The 25,037-nt window shown below is 39.5% G+C and overlaps 1 protein-coding gene across 1 annotated transcript; it reads right to left on the bottom strand.

The window, feature by feature from the left end:
* Positions 1–1,506: 1,506 nt before the first annotated feature.
* On the bottom strand, positions 1,507–23,291 carry NUCB1 (nucleobindin 1). Its single transcript, XM_063436954.1, has 13 exons — positions 23,205–23,291; positions 20,188–20,320; positions 16,116–16,223; positions 13,346–13,478; positions 12,312–12,415; positions 11,636–11,821; positions 10,724–10,814; positions 9,119–9,177; positions 8,386–8,478; positions 7,521–7,610; positions 5,790–5,960; positions 5,469–5,571; positions 1,507–2,856 (listed from the first exon to the last, which is right to left on the bottom strand). The coding sequence occupies exons 2-13, from the start codon at positions 20,293–20,295 to the stop codon at positions 2,741–2,743; spliced, it is 1,362 nt and encodes a 453-aa protein (XP_063293024.1). The 5' UTR covers positions 20,296–20,320; positions 23,205–23,291; the 3' UTR covers positions 1,507–2,740.
* Positions 23,292–25,037: the final 1,746 nt, after the last annotated feature.

Here is a 25,037-nt window from a genome sequence, read left to right as displayed (position 1 = left end):
ATTTTTTTTTTAAAGTACATAAAAACTCAACTGCTTTTTAGCACTAGACGTTTATTCTTCAGATAAGAATAGAAAATAAAAAGTTAACCACACAATCTTTTTATTTTTAAACCAACCACACGACAATATCCCCAATTTAATTTACAATACCTTATTCTATTGTATAATGCACGTGTCTTCATTTTCTAACCATTTCCACCAAATTATATGCAATTGGTTCGCTTTTTAATAATCTTCTGCCTAAAGCAATAACAAGCAAATAGAAACACAATATATATATATATATATATATATATATATATATATATATATAAAAAAGGAATGTGAGCGAAGGTCAATAGAACAGAGATGACCAACATTGGCACTCCAGATATCTGGTAACTCCTTTTCACACAGAGCTTAGCAAGTCCAAAATTTAATTCAGCATCAACCGAGGTGTAAAGGTTAGGGAACATTTCTATAGCACGTAGAAGCAAAAGGGCGCCAAAACCCCCACAAATTACCTCAAGGCGAACAGAACTTTAGCACCAATAAGAGAATGATGTAATATTACAGATTAAATCTTGTAATTTGCAAGCATCACCAATTACCAACTTTAACAGAGCACAAGCTTGACTTCTCATCAGCATGAGAGAGTGATAGACATAATGGAGTCGTTTCTAAACACATACTGACCTTAAAAGACAAATTTTAAAGATCTAGAATAATAATTCACTTTACAAACTATTCTAAAAACATAGGTCATGCATCACCTTAGCATCACATGGAATAGTATCTCTACAAATAATAGCCATGACAAACAAATAGTGGTCTTTTATTATTATTATGTTATGGATGCCATCATACTATTCTATGTGATGTTACATTAAGGTGATATGGCATTTTTTAGTGTGGGTTGTCATATCTTCCCGTTTGTTTTTCTTTTCATAATACACATGTAAGGGTTACCCCCTTTTCAGGTCACCCCTGACACACACTTGGCTGGTTGCCTTTTGGCCACTAGCTGTATATTTCTTGGGTTGTCATTAGTTTATCTGTATTCTTTGGTAATAGGTAGTGACTGTCCGATTGTAAAAAGTGGCTGCTTTATTTTATTGTGAGAGTAATTTCCAGGACACTCACTGCACTATATAGACGTTGTAAAAGATTTGAATGTGTTTCATTGTTCAATTTGTGTTTTCTCTCTCCCTTGCCTACAAGACGACTTTCAGGGATATTTACTAAAGTGAGAAGTGTCAGGAATTCAAAAATTAGCTACTTTTAAACTTGACATTTACTTTGAATTCCCAAAAATTGACACTTTATTGAATAACACTAAAATATTTTTTGGGGAATCTAGCTCTGCCCTAGTGAGATCTAGTCCTTTTCAAACGCCATATGCCAATTAACAGAGTGCCAGAGGAGACAATAGATCAATAAAATCAGTTCTAAACTAGCCATGGTACTGCTAACCGCAATTTGTTGAGGACTGCATTTCACAATATATACATAGAAAGGGAGAATAAATTGGTATATATGTTATAATTTTTAATAGCGTTAAAAAAAAACAACAAAAAAAAAAAACATTTGTATAAAGTTCCACTGCTGTATTTAAATTCATGATACGGTAAAGGACATGAACCTAAAATAACCTTTTTCTCCTATGAATTGCACCAATTACTAAACTAAATAGGACAACCGACCAATCAGGAAGAATCTAACTGCATGCTGGGAAGTATTAGAGTTAATAGTGTAAAGGTGCATTGGTGTTAAGGTCGAATTCAAATACTGTGTTGGTTTAAAAAATATTAACACAACATAGAGACCATTTATGTGAAACCTACTTCAATAATTATATATTCCTTAAAAGGACTCCCACTCCCGTTCAGTCCACCTCATCTGGCAGAGGACTGAATAGGAGTTTGAATCCTTAGAAGAATAAAACAGGTCTAAAATGTTCCTGTGATGTCCCCCCCAGTTAGATATTACTTTTTTGGACATTATTGTTAAACCCCTATTTAATGTAAAATCAGTTTCCGTTGAAGAAATCAGCATCTGACAGGTTCAAATTACAGGTTGTTCAGAGATATGGGAATCAGAGCTGTATGAAAGGTGGTTAATTGTCCCCTCCAAAACACGGGAAAGTAAAAGGGAGAAGTCAATTTCCTAGCTAGCATCACATTCACATGTAATATATAAATTGCTACCAAAACAGCATATATAATTTACTGTATAGCAAAGAGTTGTAACAAAGCAGTTATTTGGTATGAGCCATCAAATGCTTTGCTGTGGCAATGTGAGGCTGACTTAAAATGGCACAGCCTAGAGCAGGCTTCCCCAAACTCCGGCCCTCCAGATGTTGCTGAACTACAACTCCCATGATTCTATGAAGGAAATAGATAGGCTGAGAATCATGGGAGTTGTAGTTCAGCAACATCTGGAGGGCCGGAGTTTGGGGAAGCCTGAACTAGAGGATACCTTAAAATCACTAGTAAATCACTAAACCCTCCCCCCACCCCATTCCCTCATTCGCTTATCTTTCATAAAAACGTATCTTTAAGATTTGTTTTTTGAAAACAAAAAGCCTGATTCCCAATGTGAGAGATTTACTCAGAGGCTGATTGCACATCCCTTAAATTTGATATTTTGGAGAACAAGGAGATGGCCATGCAGGAGAGCTCACTTCTAGAATTAAAAAGAGTGCCAAAAATGGTTTTGTTTTATTGTTTCTGCTACTTGGCCTCTCTTCTGTCCTCTCTTATTATTGGTCTGGATGAGCTGGCTGTTCGTGATGAAGCTCTGGTTCTTTGTGGACCTTGTCTTCAGATGGGGCTTCACCGTGAATGTTAGAATTAGGATGGGGTTCTTCTACTTTAGCTGTGAAGAGGGAATAAAAAAAAAAAGAAAAAGAAAATGGTTTGTCATTAAATGAAAGTTTGCAAAAAAAACTTTAAATTCTTTGCAGGAAACTTGTCCTGAATGTTTGTTTTTGTTTCTTTATACATCTGAGTATCTACAAACAAACAAAAATCGAATCACTGCCAACCACTCAACCAACTAACTGTACTGCAGTGCAGCTATTGTCCCCTCTGCCCATACGGCTACTTTAAATACTCAGAGAGGCTATGAAGGAAGGGTTCTGGCAACTGTACAAAGCTGAACTACAGGTTTTCTGAAACCCCTGTTCTATCCACAATTGGGTAAACTCAATGCTATAAACCATTATGAGAGCAATGGCTCTCCCTAATGTTAATTTCTGCACTGTTCAGAATTAAATGTAGAAGTTGCAAAGCCTGTGGATTTACAGCAAATACATTTTATGTTTATTTGTATTTTATTTTATATTTTTTAAATAAAATAAAAAAAGTCAACCTAGCTTGGTGTTTCCCCCCTCCACCTCCACCTCCACCTCCCCACGCCTTTCAAAAAAAAAAAAAAAAAACCTCAAACGCTAGAAAATAAGGTTGGGAGATGGTGCAATCTTATAAATGTATCTCTAACAAAAAACAAACGTAATAAAACCATATCAGAACAATGTTTTTTACTGACAGACTACTGTTGTAAGAAATATTGTCCTTTCCGAATTAAAAACCAATTACCCAAGGTCTATTGTAATATATTAATTTTTTAAAAAATATATATCCTTGACGAATGTTTACTGTGTCGCACTTACTGTTGGATGCAAGGACATTTTATATGAGTGAGCAATGTCTATAGTTTGGGATGGGCAACTACACAGGAGGAGTATAGGTACAAGCATCACTTTGAGAAAGCCCCATATGGGGATAGGTGGGACAAAACACATCAACAAGTCAAGGTTTAAAACCTGGTATAGGTCCCACTTTGTTTACTGTAAGCATTTTGAAACTTCAAGCATTTTGTTGTCTAAATAAATGCCAGTATTCTCTACTACGATTTGCAGTTTTTGTCACATGGACAATAGCTGAAAGAAGCCCAAGTTAAGAAGAAAAAAAATTAAAATGATATAGAGACTATGATACTTGTGCCATATATATATTTTGGTAGGAATACACCAAAATACATTGTGTTAATCTGCATGTATAATATACTGTGTATGTGAATTTTTATGATGTGTGGCCCTATGGAATATTTTGTCTAAAAGAATTTAAGATGTTTAAAAAGTGATATACGCTTAATTCTGGGTGTGATATAAAGAATGTGACACCATCTTGAAAAAGGAATAAGCTGAAACCCGATATCTATTGTATGTATACGTGTATACCAATATTTCTATTTTTGTCACACAACTAAAATTTTTATGTGTAAGATTTAAGGCATCTAATTTTTTATTTAAATTTAAAACCCAAGTATTTTAATGAGACTGCCTTTAAACAAACTTAGCATGTAATACGATGCAACTGTTCAAAACCGCATTTAAAAATGTCAGACCACAGAAAGTGCTGCTGAAGAGACACAAATCCACGAGTTATTTAAATCCAAACACCCACAACCATACAAGTCCTTCAACAAGGACAGCTGATTATAGCCAAGATTAGAATGTAGCTTATTTTTGGTGTTTGAAAGCTACGTCAGCCATACATTCCGTATAGCTATATAAAAGAACAAACTTAATTTAGACACATGCTTCATACTGACATGCTTGTGACATTTTGCTCTTTTTTAAATTAGGCTCAGCGACTTTAAAAGCTCTATATTGCTCCAATAACAAATATTTTCAATTTAAACTCTGTTAGAACAAGTACCGTAATCTCATCGATAAATTGTACATTTCAGTAATTGCTAAACAAATTTAGATCGGTCATATCCATACAACCTTTTCCATTAACCTCTTATTGTCTGAGGTTTTTCAGAGATTCTGTGTGTTTGTTACTGAGCAGTTTTGGCACATTTGTCATAAGCGTGTTCTACGATTATGTGACACTTTCTCATTATCAGCTATACATATTCAATTTGTTTGTTTATTTATTTTTCTAAAAAGGCAAGTAGGGCTTTAACCCCTTAAGGACCAAACTTCTGGAATAAAAGGGAATCATGACATGTCACACATTTTTATTTATTTATTATTGCCATTTATATAGCGCCAACAGATTCCGTAGCGCTTTACAATATTATGTCATGTGTCCTTAAGGGGTTAAATAAGATACCCAATTACAGAAAAATAGCCCTAAACAAATTAATTTATTGGCTCCGATTGTGGCAATGAGTCGTACATTTAGGATGATATTGCCTCATTTTTGGAAATGAGAAACCAATTATTGCAAAGAAGGACTATGGTCTTAAAGCGCAACATTGCAAACTTTGTTATACATAGATTTTAAATCTGGTAGCAATCACAAAACCGGTTATATTAAAGTAGAGAGAGTGGAGCGGAGGACAGTGCATGCATGGTCTATGGCTCTGCCAACAGCCAAGTTCACGTACATGTGCAGGGCTATATGTAAACCGATAGCAGTGATAAGGATACAGACGTACAATTCATAGAAGGACCCCGACTTGCTGGTACTTACCTTTGTCATCTGCTGGATGAGGTGCTTCTCCCTGAAACTTCAGCTCACCGTTTGGACCTGCAGCTGCTTGCTGGGACTTTTTCTGTTCCATATGCATGACAGCCTGTATAAAGTAAATTTTATTTAGCTTGTAAATCTATAAGCTAACCGCTTGATAACCAGAGATTATGAAACATGTCACAGCACAATACACCATTAAATATGCCCAACTCCAAGCTACTTTATTAGAATAATTTCAACTGTGCGTTAATAGTCACTCAGCAAGCGTCTGATTTCTTTTAGACAAATAACCATGTATCTGGTGGGTTTAGTTCAATATACCTGCTGGTATTCCTTCTTCTGTGCATCAAGTTCTATCTGCCTCTGCTGTAAGTCTTCATGTTCCTGGCGGAGTTTCTCAGCTTGCTGCTTCAAGACCGCTTCCTGCTCTGATAACTCTTGCTCAAACTTGCGTAGCTCTTCCTCTGTGTACATTTGAGTTTCATCCACGGTCTTAAAGACACCAAAAAGAAAGAACAATTAATTGGCACACAAATGCAAAAAAAAAAAAAAAAAAAAAAATATAATGTTAAAGTTTTTTGCTTCAATATATACTTGAATATATAAGAAATATCTTGAAGAGACAGTGTATGCACCCAGAACATTGCAGCTCATTTAAGTGGTCTGGGTGCAAACTCCCATCACCCTTGATCCTAGAGTGGCAATTATTGCATTTTTTTATATAAACTGCAATAATTACCTGCTAGGGTCTACCAGACAGCCACTAGAGGCACTCCCTGGCATGAAGGCGACTTTTGGTTGCCTTAACGACGCTGGACGTCCTCAAACTATGCATGATTACTGAATAATGCTTTCCCATGGGGAAATCCTAATGCGAGCACGGGGATTGCCGCGCATGCGCATTAGGTCTCCCCCGCCGGCGGGGTAGGAGTGTGGGCGGAGCAGAGTGAGCACCGAGGGACATCGGCACTGAACCCAGGTAAGTGACAATAGGGGTTATTAACCCCTTCTGCACCATGGGGGTGGGCCTTGACAAAGGGAGAGAAGCTATAGTGCCAGGAAAACGAGTTTGTTTTCCTGGCACTATAATTTCCCATTAATTGAAAGCATCTTGCACCCTTAGTATAGTTCTATTGGGAACAGAGAGCAATTTAACATTAAAGTAGTGTTTAAGTAAAAAATAAATAATTATATATATATATATATATATATATATATATATATATATATATATATATAAAAAAAAGCACATGAATGGAGATAATTTTAAAAGCATTTCTGCCAATTTACCATTAAACAGGAGAGAGCCTCTCCCAGTACAGGACCACAAATCTGGTCAATTGGGTCTGATCCAAAAAAATTCATGGAATATGCAGTTTAGAGCTCTGCTGCCAGATCCACTTATCAGCCCAGATGAGTGGAACAGTTACATAAACAGATAGCCATAGTATGCTGCCAGCAGTTTATTTAGAGCTCCATTCAGTTTTGTGAGATACAGTGCGCACAGTCCAATCACACCACTGGTGTGCAGGATCTCGGAGCTTGAGAAGCAACCACCATGCATCCAGCGTGTGAACCATAATACACTACTAAGATCAGTGGTTCCCAACCCAGTCCTCAAGTACCCCCTAACGGTACAGGATTTAGGGATTACCCAATTGTGTCTAATGTGTTTTTAAAGACACTTAACCCCCCCCCCCCCACCCACAAAAAAATAAAAAACACTTTAGACACAACAAGGCAGTCCCTAAATCCTGGACTGGTAGGGGGTACTTGAGGACTGGGTTGGGAACCATTGCCTCAGATGGCTGGAGACAGAAGAGGAATTTGTATATGTAGCTGATGCGTACCCAGGAAAAGAAAGACTGAAATACTTTCCGGATATCAAATCCTAACACTCCATTTAGAGGATTTAAAGGTTCTAGATGTTAAGTTCTGTACTTCAGTCTGCTGGTGCCCCTAGCTGTCATGTAGAATTTACCAGATCCAAATGATCTATCACACTAGCAAATCAAGAAAGAAATTAGAGACCGAAACAACTGAGAATCTTACCGCCCATCCATCAGGCTCATTGATATCCTTCCTTTCTGTAGATTTTATGAATTCCTCCAATGTGACCAAACGATCATGATTTACATCCACCTGAAAATACAGACAGTAAAAAACACAGTTTCTCATAAGAACAACAAAATAACACAACCCACACAATCTTTTTGAGGTTTACATATTTGTTTATGGATTTAAAAAAAAAAAAAGAGAGACCTGACAAGGTTTCAATACTACATGCTTGACAAAGACAAAACAGTACTAAGTCACTGTAACTGTAAAGGTTAACTTTGAATGGATTTGTGGTAGTGGTGGGGGGAGAGGAGGAAATAATAAATAAAATAACAAAAATCCAATAAGCATTATATGCTGGTTCACTATTCGTTGCCTTTTTAAATTAACAGGGTTACTGTTTTATATATTGTGTTAACATATGGCAGAGATGATTTAGTGAGATAACATTTACCGTTCCTACCAAATACATAGGAATGTTGATAAGCTGCAAATATATTGCAGAGCATTTCCATAATAAGTACATCAGGAAATAAACATTTATTAAACTATCACCGAAAACGCATTCAGTATACAAAGCCCCAAATAATCTTTGCCTTTGTAACATTGCAACATTTTGTGAAAAAAGATAGCAAGAAACGTCTTAAATTTGTTAACATATGAGATGGTGTCACAAGAGATCATGGTTAACTATTAAAAAGAACAATTAAACCCAAATTTTTCTGTATTGATTGCATTGCGCATAAAATCGGTTACATATTCTTGGAGGTCTCACACCATTTCATGAGAATTTTTTTATAAAACCCCCCCCCCCCCCCCAAAAAAAAACAAGAAACAAAAACCAACAAAGGAAACATACGTTTTTCATGACATGCTCTCTCATTCGTAGCCGCTCCTCTTCCATCTCCACCATATCATCTTCTTCATTCTTGGGGTCGTAGACTTTTTCCAGCTACAGACAAAGTATTAACAATTACTTACTGCTTATTAATATGAATACAATTCTTACAAGGCAGTAGGATATGCTTTCCATTTGTCCCAAGATGTACAAAGCATAAGTTTATCAATCTCTCTTCCCATCACCCTACAATTCGTGTAACAGAAATGCACATAGACATACAACGACCTCTCCCATTGAACTCTTGCATAACACAGATCTACTCTAATGTAGCAAAGTTGAAATCTGAAGTCACACAATATACCATTTAACTTTGTGCTAGTTTCTGATTACTAGTGTAGCCACGTAGGAGCATGAGATAACTTAATTTTGGAGAACTTGGATATAACCACTCAGCATCCATTTTAAAGGAGAGTTAGAAGGTGACATTTTGTCATAAACCAAATATTATCTGGGGTTTATTTACTGAACAACGATTTTGCATAGCACTGACAAGGGAATTGGAAATCTTAGCCCAAACTAGCAGAGCTAAAAATAATAGAGGAAGTTCGAGACTCTTTGTAGCTATGCTATTTGTGTTTTTTTTTTCTTCCTTTTTTGCAATCCACCACAACATTTGGTTTAGTTTATAATTCCCTTTGATTTTTTAAAAAAAACAAAACAATGGAAAGAAGGACAGAGAGCTTCATCTTACCTCCTTTGTGAAAAGGGCCTCCAGCTCCAGCTCATCCAGTACTCCATCTCCATTGGTATCTGACAGATTGAAAAGTTAAAGAAGATGAACAATAAGGTGCTCTGCCATCACATAAAAAATAAACTTCAACAGCATTAGCTACACAGATGACCCGACACGCTCGTCAAGTTAAATTCAACTGTATTACTAAAAAAAAAAAAAAAAAAACAAGAGGGTTAAAGGGACACTATAGTCACAAAGACAACTTTAGCTTAATGAAGCAGTTTTAGTGTATGGACCATGATCCTGCAGTCTCACTGCTCAATTCTCTGTCATTTAGGAGTTAAATCCCTTTTGTTTTTCCATGCAGCCCTAGCCACACCTCCCCTGGTCGTGACTCACTCACCATGAATGAGAGAAAAAGAAAAAAAAAAAATTCACTTTCAATTTGATGTTACTTACTATAAAAGTTTTTATTGCCTGCTCTCTAAACTGAACTTTAAATCATACACAGAAGGCGTCTGTGGGGCTAGCAAGCTATCATCAGTAAATAGAATTTGAAAAGAAGGAAGTATAAACATTAGCTGGCTCTTTACAGGAAGTATTTAGGAAAGCTGTGCAAGTCACATGCAGAGAGGTGTGACTAAGGTGCATAAACAAAGTGATTTAACTCAAATGGCAGGGAATTGAGCAGTAATGCTGCAGGGAAATGATTTATACACCAAAACTGCTTCAATAAGCTAAAGTTGTTTTGGTGACTATAGTGTCCCTTTAATGCAGTTGTTCGGTGTGTATAGTCAGTCCATGCATGATTTTTATTGTAAACACTGCCTCTCTAGTGGCATTGGATTGGCTGAGAATCAAGTTTGATGATCTCAGCCAAGGAGGCGGGTCAGGGGCAGAATAAAGGGAAGTAAACTGTGTTTCCAAACCTATATAGACATGAATACATGTTTGTATTCCTGTAACTATAGTTTTCATTAAAAAAAAAAAAAAAAATATCGCTAAAAACGTGAAAGCTTGTGCTTCGGTTAGTCTCCACTTAAGCTTCAAACTAGTTTTTTCTTATTTTTGCCTGTTTGGCCTTTTGCATTTCAGACCAATTCCCACCCACGATGGAGGTCCACATCTTTAACCCCTTAAGGACCAAACTTCTGGAATAAAAGGGACATGTCATGTGTCCTTAAGGGGTTAAGGCCAGCAAGCTCCCTCTATAAGCAAGATACACCAACCACAGACAGTAAGCTGTAGCTGACTCTATGCAGCTCTAGAAGATACAAGGACACAACAAACACTTCATAAGTTTTGTTTGTTTTTGCTTCATTGTTTCTGCTTAGGGTCTTCCTCAATTAAAATGGATAATAATCCAGACATGGACCCCATGTTTACTAGGCGTGGGGGGGGGGGGGGTGTTTAAATCCTTCACCTCACTGATGTTCTAAATCTTTGCCCATTCTCATGGTTTGTATAACTTCTGATAATCTTTGCTCAAGATAATAATTTTAGTTGAAATGAGTTAACTGCTACAAATTGGCCATTAATTTGTTCTAGGAAAACACATCCCAATTCAGACTCTCACTGTAATCATGGAGGGTGTGTCATTTTTAACTAAAATAATTTCTTTACCGTGTAACTTGAAGAAGGTTTTGGGGTTAAAGTCATTGGGATCAAGGCCATCAGCTTCTTCCCAAACTTCCTTCAACTGATCCATGCTTCCCTAGTAAAAATAAAAAAGGAGATGACAGCTGAACAAAGTTGATCAATGAGAGAATGCCAGCTCTTTAAAACATAGTGTACAAGTAGATTGTGGGAAATGTGGTGGAATGAAAAATGTGTTATAATGTGTGAGACAGCTGGGTCACGTAATAAATAAGTATATGCTGCGTGAGACAGCTGGGTCACGTAATGAATAAGTATATGCTGCGTGAGACAGCTGGGTCACGTAATGAATAAGTATATGCTGCGTGAGACAGCTGGGGCGTGTAATTAATAAGTATATGCTGCTTGAGACAGATGGAGCGTGTAATGAATAAGTATATTCAGCGTGAGACATCTGGGGCGTGTAATGAATAAGTATATGCTGCATGAAACAGCTGGGGCGTGTAATGAATAAGTATATGCTGCATGAAACAGCTGGGGCGTGTAATGAATAAGTATATGCTGCGTGAGACAGCTGGGGCATGTAATGAATTCGTATATGCTGTGTGAGACAGCTGGGGTATGTAATGAATTCGTATATGCTGCGTGAGACAGCTGGGGCGTGTAATGAATTCGTAAATGCTGCGTGAGACAGCTGGGGTATGTAATGAATTCGTATATGCTGTGTGAGACAGATGGGGAGTGTAATGAATTAGCACATGGTATTTAGGCACAGAGGACACATTCCCTGTTGCAATGACCTTCATGCTTCATTGTTAAAAAATGTGCATATTAATTTTGTATTGATGCCTAGATGTCATTTTTATTAAGTTGCCAATTCCCGGGAAGAATGATCTTTAACAGAAGATAGGGTGATTAATGGTACAATGAGACACATACTGGTACATTAATTTTTGGGTGCTCCTTGTGTTTCTTTTTCAGCTCCTCGTAGCGAGCTTCTTCCTCTTTCCTCTTCTCCTCATCCAGGGATTTGAGGTATTCCCTTCTCTCGTGCTCCTTCAGCATCTCGTATCGTTTGAACTCCTCGTGGCGAGCAGCATCGTAGTTTTCCAAGTCCTTGGTGGCCTGAGCAAATTAGAACATTATATAACATGTGAATGCTAACCTTAGTGCTGCACAAGCTGGTGAACTACATTTCACATGATGCTCTGCCGACCTTTAAGAGGCTAGCTGTAAAAATGATCGAGAAACAAAATAATATGCACTGTTCTACAACACCGCCCTCTAGTGGTTATTTCTCATATACATAAATCTGACTTCATTACTTGAAAGTAGACTAATATCTGCACCAGGTGTCACATGGAGTCCACCAACAAGCAATGCAAGAGGCTAGAACACCACATTACTAGACTGACAAAGAGCATAATTTCATTGAGAAGTAGAAAGGAGTAGATTTTGAATTACTGTACATGGATGTCAGTGGCCCTAATGTGATGCCAAGATTATTTATAAGAAATTACATTTTATTTACAATCAATCATTGAAGAAAGCATGACAATGAATTTTAGATGTTTTCCTCAAATATCAGTATAAGTTGCTACAGAGCTAGACTTACTGCCTGAATAAGAAGTTCCAGATCACGGGCCTCAAAGGTATGCTGATTCTGAGGATCCAGGTGCTCAAACTGCTTCAGTAATGCCAGGTGGTCAATCTGGACATCTGAGAAACATAGCAAGTGTCAAAAAAAACATGATCAATAACCAACAGAAATGCAGGGTCATTCACTAGAGAGGAACTGGAAAAAACTATCTAGATCAGCTCTGCTTTCTGTTCAGATACTCTGGCCTTGAATTTAATTGAATTCTCACTTAAGTAAATAACCCTGATGTTCAATAATCACACTCTGAATTCTCACTTAAATGAAATATCCTTAAAGTAAATTTCAAATTTAAGGTCCAAATGGCTGAACTGGAAATGTTCTCTACATCAACTATGCTTTTAGTTTGTTTACCAATATTATTGTCCTCAAATTAAAAATGTTATTTGAATCCACACACCAGTTAATTACCCTGTCTGTATTCCACTGAATATTAGCAGTTCAATACTCAGAAGTGTTTTGTAGAAGAAACCCTGCACAGTTTTCTTTCTTATTATCCACTCAACTGGAAAATTATCAAGAACTGACATGACAAATGCACATTGTACACCAAATTAGCAAAGCTGGAAAGAGTTGAGTGGGAACATTTTGTTCTAATGCAAGTATTTTACTCTTGAAATGTGCAATTTATTTGTGTTTTCCACACTGGAAATTGTAGAGAATTCAAAAAGAAAGAAAAAAAAAAAAAAAAAAAAACATAAAACAAAAGACACACAACGCTGTATACCGGGAGCAGAAGAGGACAGTTTGAAGAAAATGGCAGCGCACGCGAGTGACAGGTGCAGGTAAGTTAAACATAATTTTGCCTGCCTGCGCCAGACAGTGACAATTGTTTAAAACTGACAATCCAAAGTGGATCCTTTTTAAAATGTTATAAGAGACAATGCAGTAAAAATGTACTAGAAAAAATAAGTCAAACGTTTAAATCACGTAACAATTGCGCCATCTTGAACATAGATTTTAAACAGATATTCACAATGTAGTGTGCTTACTTTCTTCCATTGTTGCATCCATCCTTGCCTTGATCAACATTCGCAGTCGGGATATCTCCTGCCTCTTTAGCTCATCCAGCCTGGTCCGGACATGGTGACTGACAAAATCCAACTCTTTGCTTAATTTACCACTCTGACAAAGAGCGAGACAAAGAACAGAATGTGTAAATACAAGTACACAGCAAGAGAAAGGAGAGAAATTGAGAATAAAAAAATCTCTATACTAATGAATCCACCGCCAGATGCATAGATTAAAATGTTATAGTTCTCTGAAGTCTGTGAGATGAATACACAAACATGCTGGCTATATTATTAACCATCTTTGCAGATATTACAAATTATAAAAATTGCATAGCGGACGTGCTCAAATCAAAATTTCATGCCTCTCAGTGTTCCGAAGTATGCAGAGTAGACGAGCCTCCATATGTAAATCTCATATTTATATATCATTACTAGTCAGCTATGCACATTTTTGCTAGTAAATGTTTCACACGTATATCTGGTATAAATAAGAAATAAGCTAGGCTTAAAGGGACACACTATAGTCTCTAAAACAACTTTAGCTTAATGACACATTCTTAGTGTATAGATCATGCCTCTGAAGTCTCACTGCTCAATTCTTTGCCATTTAGGAGTTAAATCACTTTTGTTTCTACCCATGCAGCCTTACCCACACCTCCCCTGGATGACACAGCCTGCATGAGAAAGAAACAAAAAAAACACGTTTCATTTTGAATCAGATGTTAACCTGATTTAGAAGTTAGTATCTCTTGCTCTCTAAATTGAACTTTATTCATATACAGGAGGCTCCTGCAAGGTCTAGCAAGCCAAGTACGGTGCAGGAGATACAACATTCTAAATTAAACAGACTGTGTAAACAATAGATCTCACTTATTAGGAAGAGTTTAGGTAGGCTGTGCACATTACAAGCACGGAAGTGTGACTAGGGCTGCATAAACAAAGCAATTTAACTCCTAAATGCCAGAGAATTAAGCAGAGAGACTGCAGGGGCATGATCTATACACCAAAATTGCTTCATTAAGCTGAAGTTGGTTTGTTGACTATAGTTTTACTTTAAGCAAATATATTAAAATACATATGTCCATCTTATAGATCAAAAAGAAGGTATATATAGTTAGAATATTAATATTATATTGACTAGGTATAAGTTGAGTTTGCCTGGCTAGGTAGGTTTGCAGTTTTATCAGTTACTAATGTTTTATTACATTTATTTATCTAAGGCAGGGATGGGCAACCTTCGGCACTCCAGATGTTGTGGACTACATCCCTCATAATGCTCTTACACCCATAATGCTGGCAAAGGTAGTCCAAACCATCTGGAGTTCCAAAGGTTGCCTATCCCTGATCTAAGGATTGAGCAGGTATCCGTTTATATGGATAGGATATTAGCAAGGGTTCAATTAATTTTTTAATCTAATCTAAATAACTTGCAGTATAACCACACAAAGAAACAATGCACATAGAATGATTTAATATTAATTGTAATAAGTCAAAACTATTTTTCCTGTAACTCAATCCAAAAATCCTACAAATCAGTAGTTATTAGTCAATTTTGGGATGTTTAGTTATAAAATAGGTCAGGAGCTTCAGAGATCTGAAGTCATTCATCCTCTTAGAACAGTTGTCATGCCTCACCCAACTTGATCATTTTTAAACAAAAATATGTTGTTCCCTTGCTAGCTCTCCATAGGAGCAGTTAGAATCACTCACATGTGTGTCCCTGCATGAAAATTGCTCCTGCCTTTAATGCCTGGAAAGTAAAGGGACCTGACTGACAACTATATATAAACCTGTCTTTATGTGGAACCAGAAAATCTGGAAAAATTTGTCGGACAGGGCCTCAAAGTCCGCTTTGGTAAGTAAATTCGGTAGTATGGCCCTCCACTCACCCTCTTGTGGGGGCTGTGACTCAGACAGGAGTGATGGCACCGGCAACAGCCTGGCCTATGTGGAGGGGAAGCAATCCAGTTCCTGGCTTGCGGCCTCCCCCTCCCGCTGCGGTGATCGGGTGCGGATTGCGGCTTGGAGGTAGGAGCGTATGGATTGCTCCCCCTCGCGCCCTGAGGGTCTTGGGGTGCCATTGGGGTCTGCCTGTTTCTTTGTGCGACCCATTGTAGTTGTGTGGACGGGCCGGGTGCGTGTGTATATGCGGTATTGAAGCGGGCGCCACGAGGAGCTCTGGTGTTAGGCGTCCATCTTCCTCGGCTGCCGGACACGCCACCCAGACACAGAATTTGATTGGCACAGTACTACGTCTTGACGCTCATGCGAACTATCCTCTAAATACTTCCCCATGGGAAATAGTAGATTGGCTAACATCATCAATCTTGCTGATCTCAGCCAAATAGACCGAATGTAAATCTCATTTTTTAAACCCTCATATGGGGCCGCACATCCAGATAAGTTACAGGAAACTGGATACAGGTTTGTATTGCAAATGCTATAGTGTACCTTTAAATCATTCTGCTCTGGCAATTGCAGCTGTGGCCTAAATCTGCTTCAACACACTATATTGTGCTCACACTGTCCTTATCTACAGTGATTATTTTGTTGCGGTGTTGTAACAGACTGTGTTTGCATAGCATCCTGTTTATTTGGCCGGAAGAAGTACAGAGTCCACAGAGATAATCTGTACAGATACAGCATAGGTGCACATGTTACATTAAAAAGCTTAAAGTGTCATAAGAGTACCCAAATAGCAGCTGTGCACACCTCAGGCACTTAATGGGTTAAAAGGAATACCCATTACCTTTATGTCCTCAGCATTAGCTGCCTGGAGCTTCTCCCGGAAATGGCCATCTGTCTCCAGCACATTGATTATCTCTTGCAAGTAACGGTCATAGAAGAGACCCGTGTCCTGCAAAAACCCACAAACAAAAAAAACACAACACAGAGTTGTTAACCCCTTAAGACCACAGCCAAATGTACAAGTTGTGAACGAAACAAAATGTAAACAAAACCTGGCATTTGCGCTATATGTCTGTCCAACCGTAATTCACCTCTTTCATATTAAATGCACCCCCCCTTATTATATATCATTTTATTCAGGGGAAACAGGGCTTTCATTTAATATCAAATATTTAGCTATGAAACATAATTTAATATGAAAAAAATGGGAGAAAATAAGATTTATTTTAATTTTTTTAGTTCTACATGACATTTTAACTGTCAATGTCATAATACGGTTTGCTTTTACTGCAATAAAATACACATATTTGTATTCAGCAAAGTCTCACGTGTAAAACAGTACCCCCTATGTACAGGTTTTATGGTGTTTTGGGAAGTTACAGGGTCAAATATAGCGTGTTACATTTGAAATTGAAATTTGCCAGATTGGTTACGTTGCCATATATATGATCTAAGTATATTGTTTTATTTCTTTTACATTGACTGTCATTACAGTTGGTCCCCCCTGCTGGCATTGCTGCAGCCAGCTATCCCGGCCATGTGATTGTGAGGTCCTCGCAAGGACCTCACTCTCACATGGCCCGGGGGGCTGAAGAGGACAGAGGTGCCACGGGGGGCTCCCTGGGAGTCCCCCCAACCGCGATCGTCGGCGTGGGATCGCCGGTGACCGGGTAAGTAACAAAAAACCGGAGGGCGTACTATTACGTCCTGCGGCGTTTAGAGCCGCTTTAAAAAAGGACGTAATAGTACGCCCTCCGGTCTTAAGGGATTAAATAATTGAAACTCATACAATTATTCATGCTTATGGCAAAGAAAAGAGAGGACAATATTTTTTGTTTACTCAAATGGACATTACCACAATTCTCTGTAGTGGTTGTGGTTCCACCATGAGTTCATGGTGTCTCCCAGGGTAAGTAGTTAACCGTTTGCTCATTGGCTCATTGGCTGACAGTAAATGATACAATGGATTTAAATACTAACTTCCTATAGAGACAATAATATATAACTGGTAGTCCACCAACTTGCTTCACATTGACTGGAGTAGCGATGAATTCACAAGGCTTGGAATGGCAGATATCCAAACAAGCCTGCCTCTTGGTTGGATTTTAACTGGAGTGCTGTAGCACAGTGCAGGAGATTGAAGGATATATTCAGCAGCCTTCGATAGAGTGAATACTGCTGTACATACCTAAAAAGATGAGTATGCACTGAGCGAGAGCACCACCTCATTCATTTAAAAAAAAAAAAAAATAATAATGTACTTTTACACTTGTATTCATATACCTTAAATAAGAAGCATCCAGCATGTTAGTGCATGCACTTCTCTAAAAACTCAGATTTAAAAAAAAAAAAAAAACATGCATATGGTTCTAGTACTTTGTTTGGGCCCTTTTTGCAGCAATTACTGACTCAATGCGGCGTGGCATGGAAGCTATCAGCCTGTGGCACTGCTGAGGTGTTATTGAAGACCAGGATGCTTCAATAGCGGCCTTCAGCTATTCTGCATTGTTCGGTCTCATGTCTCATCTTTCTCTTGGCAATGCTCCATAGATTCTCTATGGGGTTCAGGTCAGGCGAGTTTGCTGGCCAATAAAGCACAGTAATCCCACGGTCATTAAACCAGGCTTTGGTGCTTTTTGGGCAGGTGCCAAGTCCTGCTTAAAAATTAAGTCAGCATCCCCATAAAGCTCGTCTGTGGAAGGAAACATGAAGTGCTCCAAAATCTTCTGGTAGACGGCTGCGTTGACCCTGGACCTAATGAAGCACAGTAGACCAACACCAGCAGATGACATGGCTCCCTAAATCAACACCGACTGTGGAAACTTCACACTGGACTTCAAGCATCTTGCAGTGTGTGCCTCTCCATTCTTCCTCCAGACTCTGGGTCCTTGGTTTCCAAATGAGATGCAAAAGTTGCTCCCACCAGAAAAGAGGAATTTGGACCATTGAGCAACAGACCAGGGCTGTTTTTCTTTAGCCCAGGTAAGACGCTTCTGACGTTGTTTGTTGTTCAGGAGCGGCTTGACAAGAGGAATACGACATCTAAAGCCCATGTCCAGGATCCGTCTGTGTGTGGTGGCTCTTGATGCACTGACTCCAGCCTCAGTCCACTCCTTGTGAATGTCCCCAACACATTTGAATGGCCCTTGCCTGACAATCCACTCCAGGCTGCGGTCATCCTTGCTGCTTGTGCACCTTTTTCTTCCACCCTTTTCCCTTCCACGTAACTTTTTATTAATGTGCTTCGATACAGCACTTTAGGAACATCCAACTTTCTTCGCAATTACCTTTTGAGGCTTTCCCTCCTTATAGAGGGTGTCAATGATGGTTTTCTGCACAACTGTCAGGTCAGCAGTCTTCCTCATGATTGTGATTCCTACTGAACCAGAGACCATTTAAAGGCTCAGAAACCCTTTGCAGGTGTTATGGATTACTTAACTGATTAGAGTGGGACACTGTGAGCCTAGAATATTGCACCTTTTCACAATATTCAATTTATTGAGATTGTGGATTTGGGGTTTTCATGAGCTGTAAGCCATAATCATTTCACTTATGACAAATCACAGCTTGAACTATCTTGCTTTGCATGTAATGCGTCTATCTCATATATTTAGTTTCCCCTTTTACGTTGCATTACTGAAATAAATGAACTGTTGCACGATATTCTAATTTTTCGAGTATCACCTGTACATGCTCTGAATGTCCCTTGAAGGAACACCATGGTGCTGGACTGCATGTTTAGGTTACCCGCACTACTCACAGTGGAGTTAAAAAGGTATTTAAAGGGACACTATAGTCACCATAACAACTTTAGCTTAATGAAGCAGTTTTGATGTATGGATAATGCACCTGAAGTCACACTGCTCAATTATCTTCTATTTAGATGTTAAGTCACTTGGTTTATGGAGCCCTAAGCACACCTGCGTGCATGTGATTTGCACAGCCCTTCTAACTACTGTAAAGAGTCATTTAATGTTGATACTTCCATTATTGCAAATTCTGTTTAATCTAGAATTTCTTATCACCTGCTCGGTTAGTAGATTGCTGGACTCTGCAGGAGCCTGATGTAAATAATTAAAGTTCAATTTACAGAGCATAAGATGAAAACTTTTAAAGTGACATCTGCTTAAAATTGTCAGTCACAGCCTGGAGAGCTGTGACTAGCGTTGCATAAACAGAAATAAGTGATTTAACTCCTAAATGGCAGGGAATTGAGCAGTGAGACTTCAGAGGCATGATCCATACACTAAAACTGTATCATTAAGCTACAGTTCTTTTTGTGACTATAGTGACAGTTCCTTTAACTTACTTTTTCTCCATAGCTGCAGAGGTCTCACCGAGGCTGGTCCTGCCTCCATGGCTGAGATCATCAAGCATTATGTTCTCAGCCAATCAAATGCTTTCCCATATGAAAATATTGGGAGATTGTAGCACAAGCGCAGTAAAACGCTGCACTCCGATCAATATCTCCTTATAGAGATGCATTTAATCAATGCATCTCTACGGGGAGCATTCACAATCCAGCAATGACACAGAAAGCACCTCTAGTGGCAGTCTATGTTATGGGACCTAGACATGTTACTAAACAATGCCTTTTCTCTAAATAGGCGTTTACATTGGTGAGCCTGCAGGGACATGCTAAAGACACCAGAACAACTAAAGTGAGCTGTAGTGGTTCTGGTGACTATAATATCCCTTTAAAAAGGGTGCACTCCAAAGGCCTGATGGATATACCTTACTTACGTGTGGATTTACCAATAAATAAGGTCACACCTTGCAAAAAGTGTAGCAAGACAAACTACCCACTGGTAGTTTGAGTTTCATTTCCACTTGAAATGCTAGTGCTGTAAAAGTAGCACACTAAACAGATTTAAATATCAAGAAACCATGTGAGATAGGACAGAGGTACTTACAGCTGGCTCTGGAGGTGGTTCTGCTTCTTTCTTTGGAGTGGCTCGTTCTATGGGTACTGCAAGTCCGAGTCCCAAGATGGAACACACCAGAAAAAGTCGGAATGCCATAAGGACAGGGAAGTGAAATTGTAAACTATAAGGCAAAAGCAAAAATCATGAATGTGAGTAGAATTGCACAATGAAGACAATTAAAAGGATTCATTGAAATTGGACTTGCCTGCTAATATAAATATACAGAATCCTCTGTTGAGACAGAAGAATACAATGGTATAGAGCCAGTTCTCAAGTACCCCCTACCAGTCCGGGATTTAGGAACTACCCTGCTATGTCTCAAGTATTTTTTTCTTCTTAAATACAACTGTAATCCCTAAGTCCTGGACTGTTATGGGGTACTAGAGGACTGGGTTGGGAACCACTGGATAGAAAAAGAATTGCTTGTACAGTGTTAATATAAAAAAACAAAAAACAACACTACACATTTTGTACATAGATGGCAAGCCTTGTAATTCGAGCTGTTTGAAATAAAGGCTGGCTGAGTATCAAGGGAACTTTAGTTCACAAAATATTTGGAAGTGCATCCCAGATTCATTTTTATGAATTTATAAATTGAGCTTTGACCATATTCCCTTGGTTTGGACACCATAATCTTTCCCACTAACAGGTGAGCACAGGACAGTCCCTTGAAGCAGTTTAATCAGTACATTTTGCATTTAATATGTTTGTATTAGTGTAGAAACCACTGATATTGGTTAAGCATGGTAAGACTGACCATATGGTGCTACAATCCCCCTTTAAATGGGTGATTTTAATTAGCTTTGTCATATTTGAAATGGATGTGTATTTTAAATTTAGTCCTTAAAAGCAGAAACACAAATTTGCTGTTTAATGGTGTGCCCCCAATTCATTATTTTTCAGTATTTAGAAGTCTAGTTTAGATTTACTGCTAACTTTTCTGTTTCAGCAATGCAGTGATGACCAAGTATCACATAGGTTTGTGAACATTTTAACCCATCCTCCACCCTAAGCATCAAGAGAAATGTAGTTCACAAACAATTGCAGTATTGAACTTAGCCATCAGTATTGTAACCTGATAGAAACATATTTTAAACCTCCCACTAGCAACACAGAGCAGCTAATCGAAATTGTTCTTTACAGGAATGCAGTTCACGATCTTGATACCAAAGAATTATCAACATAAAGTTTTACAATTCATTTGCATCATGAACTAAAGCTGTGGCAACAAGATAACAAAAAAAGAGGAAATTAAATTAAATACATTTTTCATGAACATCCCTTTGTGATGATTGCTGGTGAGTAGTCACTATTAAAATACTGATGATGAAACACAGAGCTGGAAATACTGCAAAGTGCCTGGGAACCAGAATTCCTAAACAGGTTTAGTGCTGGCACTTTTTTGCTCTATATAGAATTCTATGGATTTAACACTTCCCTGGTTCCAGAAAGGATAGAAAGAAATCATATCTAAGGTCGTCACCTCAGCCCCCCATCCTCATTACTAAGGCTGTCACCTCAGCCCCCCACCCTGATTACTAAGGCTGTCACCTCAGCCCCCTACCCAACACTAAAGCTGTCACCTCAGCCCCCCAGCCCCCATTCTCATCACTAAGGCTGTCACCTCAGCCCCCCCATCCCCATCACTAAGACTGTCACTTAAGCCCCCCCACCCCATCCTCATCACTAAGGCTGTCACCTAAGCACCCCCCCCCCCCATCCTCATCACTAAGGCTGTCACCTAAGCCCCCCCCCCCCCATCCTCATCACTAAGGCTGTCACCTAAGCCCCCCCCCCCATCCTCATCACTAAGGCTGTCACCTAAGCCCCCCCCCCCCATCCTCATCACTAAGGCTGTCACCTCAGCCCTCCATCCTCATCACTAAGGCTGTCACCTTAGCCCCCTACCCTCATCACTAAGGCTGTCACCTCAGCCCCCTACCCAACACTAAAGCAGTCTCCTCAGCCTCCCCAGAACCCTATCCTCATCACTAAGGCTGTCACCTCAGCCCCCCACCCCCCATTCTCATCACTAAGGCTGTCACCTTATCCCCCCCACCCAACATCCTCATCACTAAGGCTGTCACCTCAGCCCCCCCATCCTCATCAATAAGGCTGTCACTAAGACCCCCCCATCCTCGTCACTAAGGCTGTCACCATAGCCCCCTCCCCTCCCATCCTCATAACTAAGGCTGTCCCTTCAGCCCCCTAACCCCCATCCTCATCACTAAGGCTGTCATTTAAGCCCCCCCCCCATCCTCGTCACTAAGGCTGTCACCACAGCCCCCTCCCCTCCCATCCTCATAACTAAGGCTGTCCCTTCAGTCCCCTAACCCCCATCCTCATCACTAAGGCTGTCACCTCAGCCCCCGCACCCCCATCCTCATCACTAAGGCCACCCCGTCCTCCATCACTAAGGCTGTTACCTCAGGCCCCCTACCCCGCCCTCCATCACTAAGGCTGTCACTTCAGCCTCCCCATCACCAAGTCAGACAGGTTAAGTTGCCTTCCGTATCACAAAGGCTGCCTAAGCCCTCCCCTATATGTATGCCAAATCGATGTATCCCCTATCCCAACAGATAAAGCAGCTCTTACCCCTTTACCATAATTAGATTTAACCCACTGAATATAGGCTCCCTGTCACTGCTGACAACACACCAGGCAGAGACAGAGACACAGAGAGAGAGACACACACAGACACACCCCAGAAACCCAATCAATGAAAGCTCCACATCACCATGTAACACACACAGACACACGAAACCCCATCAATGAAAGCTCCACATCACCATGTAACACACACAGACACACGAAACCCCATCAATGAAAGCTCCACATCACCATGTAACACACACTGTCACACACAGACACTATGCAGACCCTTTCCATACTCCATCCCTGCTGCTGGCCCCATAGATCACATAAAACATGTCATCATTCAGTGTGTCTCCCGCTCTGACAGCCCCAATAGCCATTACCGCAGCCCGGCAGACACCGGACATTACCTGTAGGTCCTCGCTCGCCGATTTCTACCCGCAGAGCAATCTCTCCAGCTTCCACGACACCCTTCCGGCTCGTGACGTCACTTATCCTGTCCCCGCCCACAGAACATGGTTGGAGGTCGCAGGAATGTGACGCAGAAAAAAAACAGCTGACATTACCATAGCAACGGCTGCAGCCAAATGCTGTTTACATCCGTGGCCAGGATGGCCAAAATATAGCACAAAAAAAATAACTAGTCCCCTGTGTTTTATAACAGCTGGAACATGTCTTTACTCCTCTGGTTGACTGGTAGCTAGATGCCCAGCCTGCCAAATGCTCTTCATACCTGCCAAGTTCCCTCTGTAGAAGAGACAGTCCCTATGTTGTATCCTAAAGATCCTCTTTTCTAGGAGCTATGTATTATTGGTGAGTCAGTGTATAACAGAGCTCCACAACAATACTACTCACAGTTTTTGTGTATTTAAACTACAATAAATGTGTTTAGAAATCAGTCTGTGTAAAAAAGATAAATCTTTCTTGCTATAAATTACATTTCAGTAACATAAATTGTTATTAGTAAGTGACTGGAGTTCGGCTTTTCTACGTTTTGCATGGAGGTACTGAACGTTCCCTGTAGAGATTCATTGATTCAATGCATTTCTATGAGGGGATGCTGATTGGCACAGAGCAGAGTTTTGCTGCGCATGCACAATAGCCTCCCAGTGATCTCAGCCAACCCTATAGGAAAGCATTGGATTAGCTGAGATCATCAAAATTGATGATCTCAGCCACAGAGGTGTGGCTAACCGCGACGAGAGCGGCACAACGTGGAAAAAAAAAAGGTGAGTAATATCAAATTTGGAGAGTGATCTGAGGGGTCATGTTTGTATTCCTGACACTATAGAGCTCCTTTAAACTGTCCCTCTTTAGCCATTTGAAATATTGGGAGGTATGCCTTTCTAGTGATTCTGAAGCAGCCAACTTGTGTGCATTACTATAGCTTATAGAAATCATATAAAAAAATTAATTGTGGACTTAATTTTCTATGATGGTCTGAGGATAACTAATGCCAGCAGATCAGCGTAGTACATCTCTACAATTATTATTCTATATAGCCCCCACATTCTGCCTTGTCCCCCCAGTGACAATAACAATGATTGACAGAGAGCCAAGATGTGTGAATTTCCACATTTAATTGTATTTCTTAAACAACACAATTACAAATTTGATAAGTAATAGGATAAGAAAATATAATATTAAAAACCCTCTGAAATTATGCTTCCCCTTGTAAACATTTTTGTTTCATTACAAATGGAGATACTGTGATGTAATTCCAGTAAAATACAAGTTTAGCAGGCTAAGATTGCCACAAGGCATATGTATGTATATGTGTTTGTAGTATCAGTTAGTTAATTACACGTAGCTAAGATACTGTTATCACTGTACTGACCAGGTGCAGGAATGTAAGAACTGGAATTACGCGTCCCTCTCCTTTGTATCAGATGAGCCACGTGGTTAGACCGGATGGATGAGTTTAGACTCTATTTATTAAATAGGTTAAGGGTATGTGTGGGTGTAGTTAATTGTGGGAGGAGCTACAGTGCTATATAAGGAATGTACTCTATGTATTCAGTACTCAGACTTTGCTGTATTTTGGTGACGCTAGTCCCTCTGAGTCCCGATCGGTGATCCAATAAAGAATCTCTTCCTTCCTGAAGAAACCTGTGTCCATCTCTCTGTGCTTGGCTTCCGTCAGTTTCTCCGGTATCATTTGGTGCATTGGCCGGGAAGCTCATCGTTCAACGGTAGCTGAGAGGCAGAGGCGTGAGACGGTCTATCTTTGCCCACGTTCTCTA

Source organism: Pelobates fuscus, chromosome 11, assembly GCF_036172605.1.
Source record: "Pelobates fuscus isolate aPelFus1 chromosome 11, aPelFus1.pri, whole genome shotgun sequence".
Lineage (NCBI taxonomy): Eukaryota > Metazoa > Chordata > Amphibia > Anura > Pelobatidae > Pelobates > Pelobates fuscus.
This window is presented reverse-complemented; position numbering and strand designations above follow the sequence as displayed.

Coding starts and splice junctions, on each gene's coding strand:
- NUCB1 (XM_063436954.1), bottom strand. CDS start 20,295: ATGGCATTCCGACTTTTTCTGGTGTGTTCCATCTTGGGACTCGGACTT. Junction 13,479..16,115: donor CTAATGCTGAGGACATAAAG/GTAATGGGTATT, acceptor GCTCTTTGTCAG/AGTGGTAAATTAAGCAAAGA. Junction 8,479..9,118: donor AGGCCCTTTTCACAAAGGAG/GTAAGATGAAGC, acceptor CTTTGTCTGTAG/CTGGAAAAAGTCTACGACCC.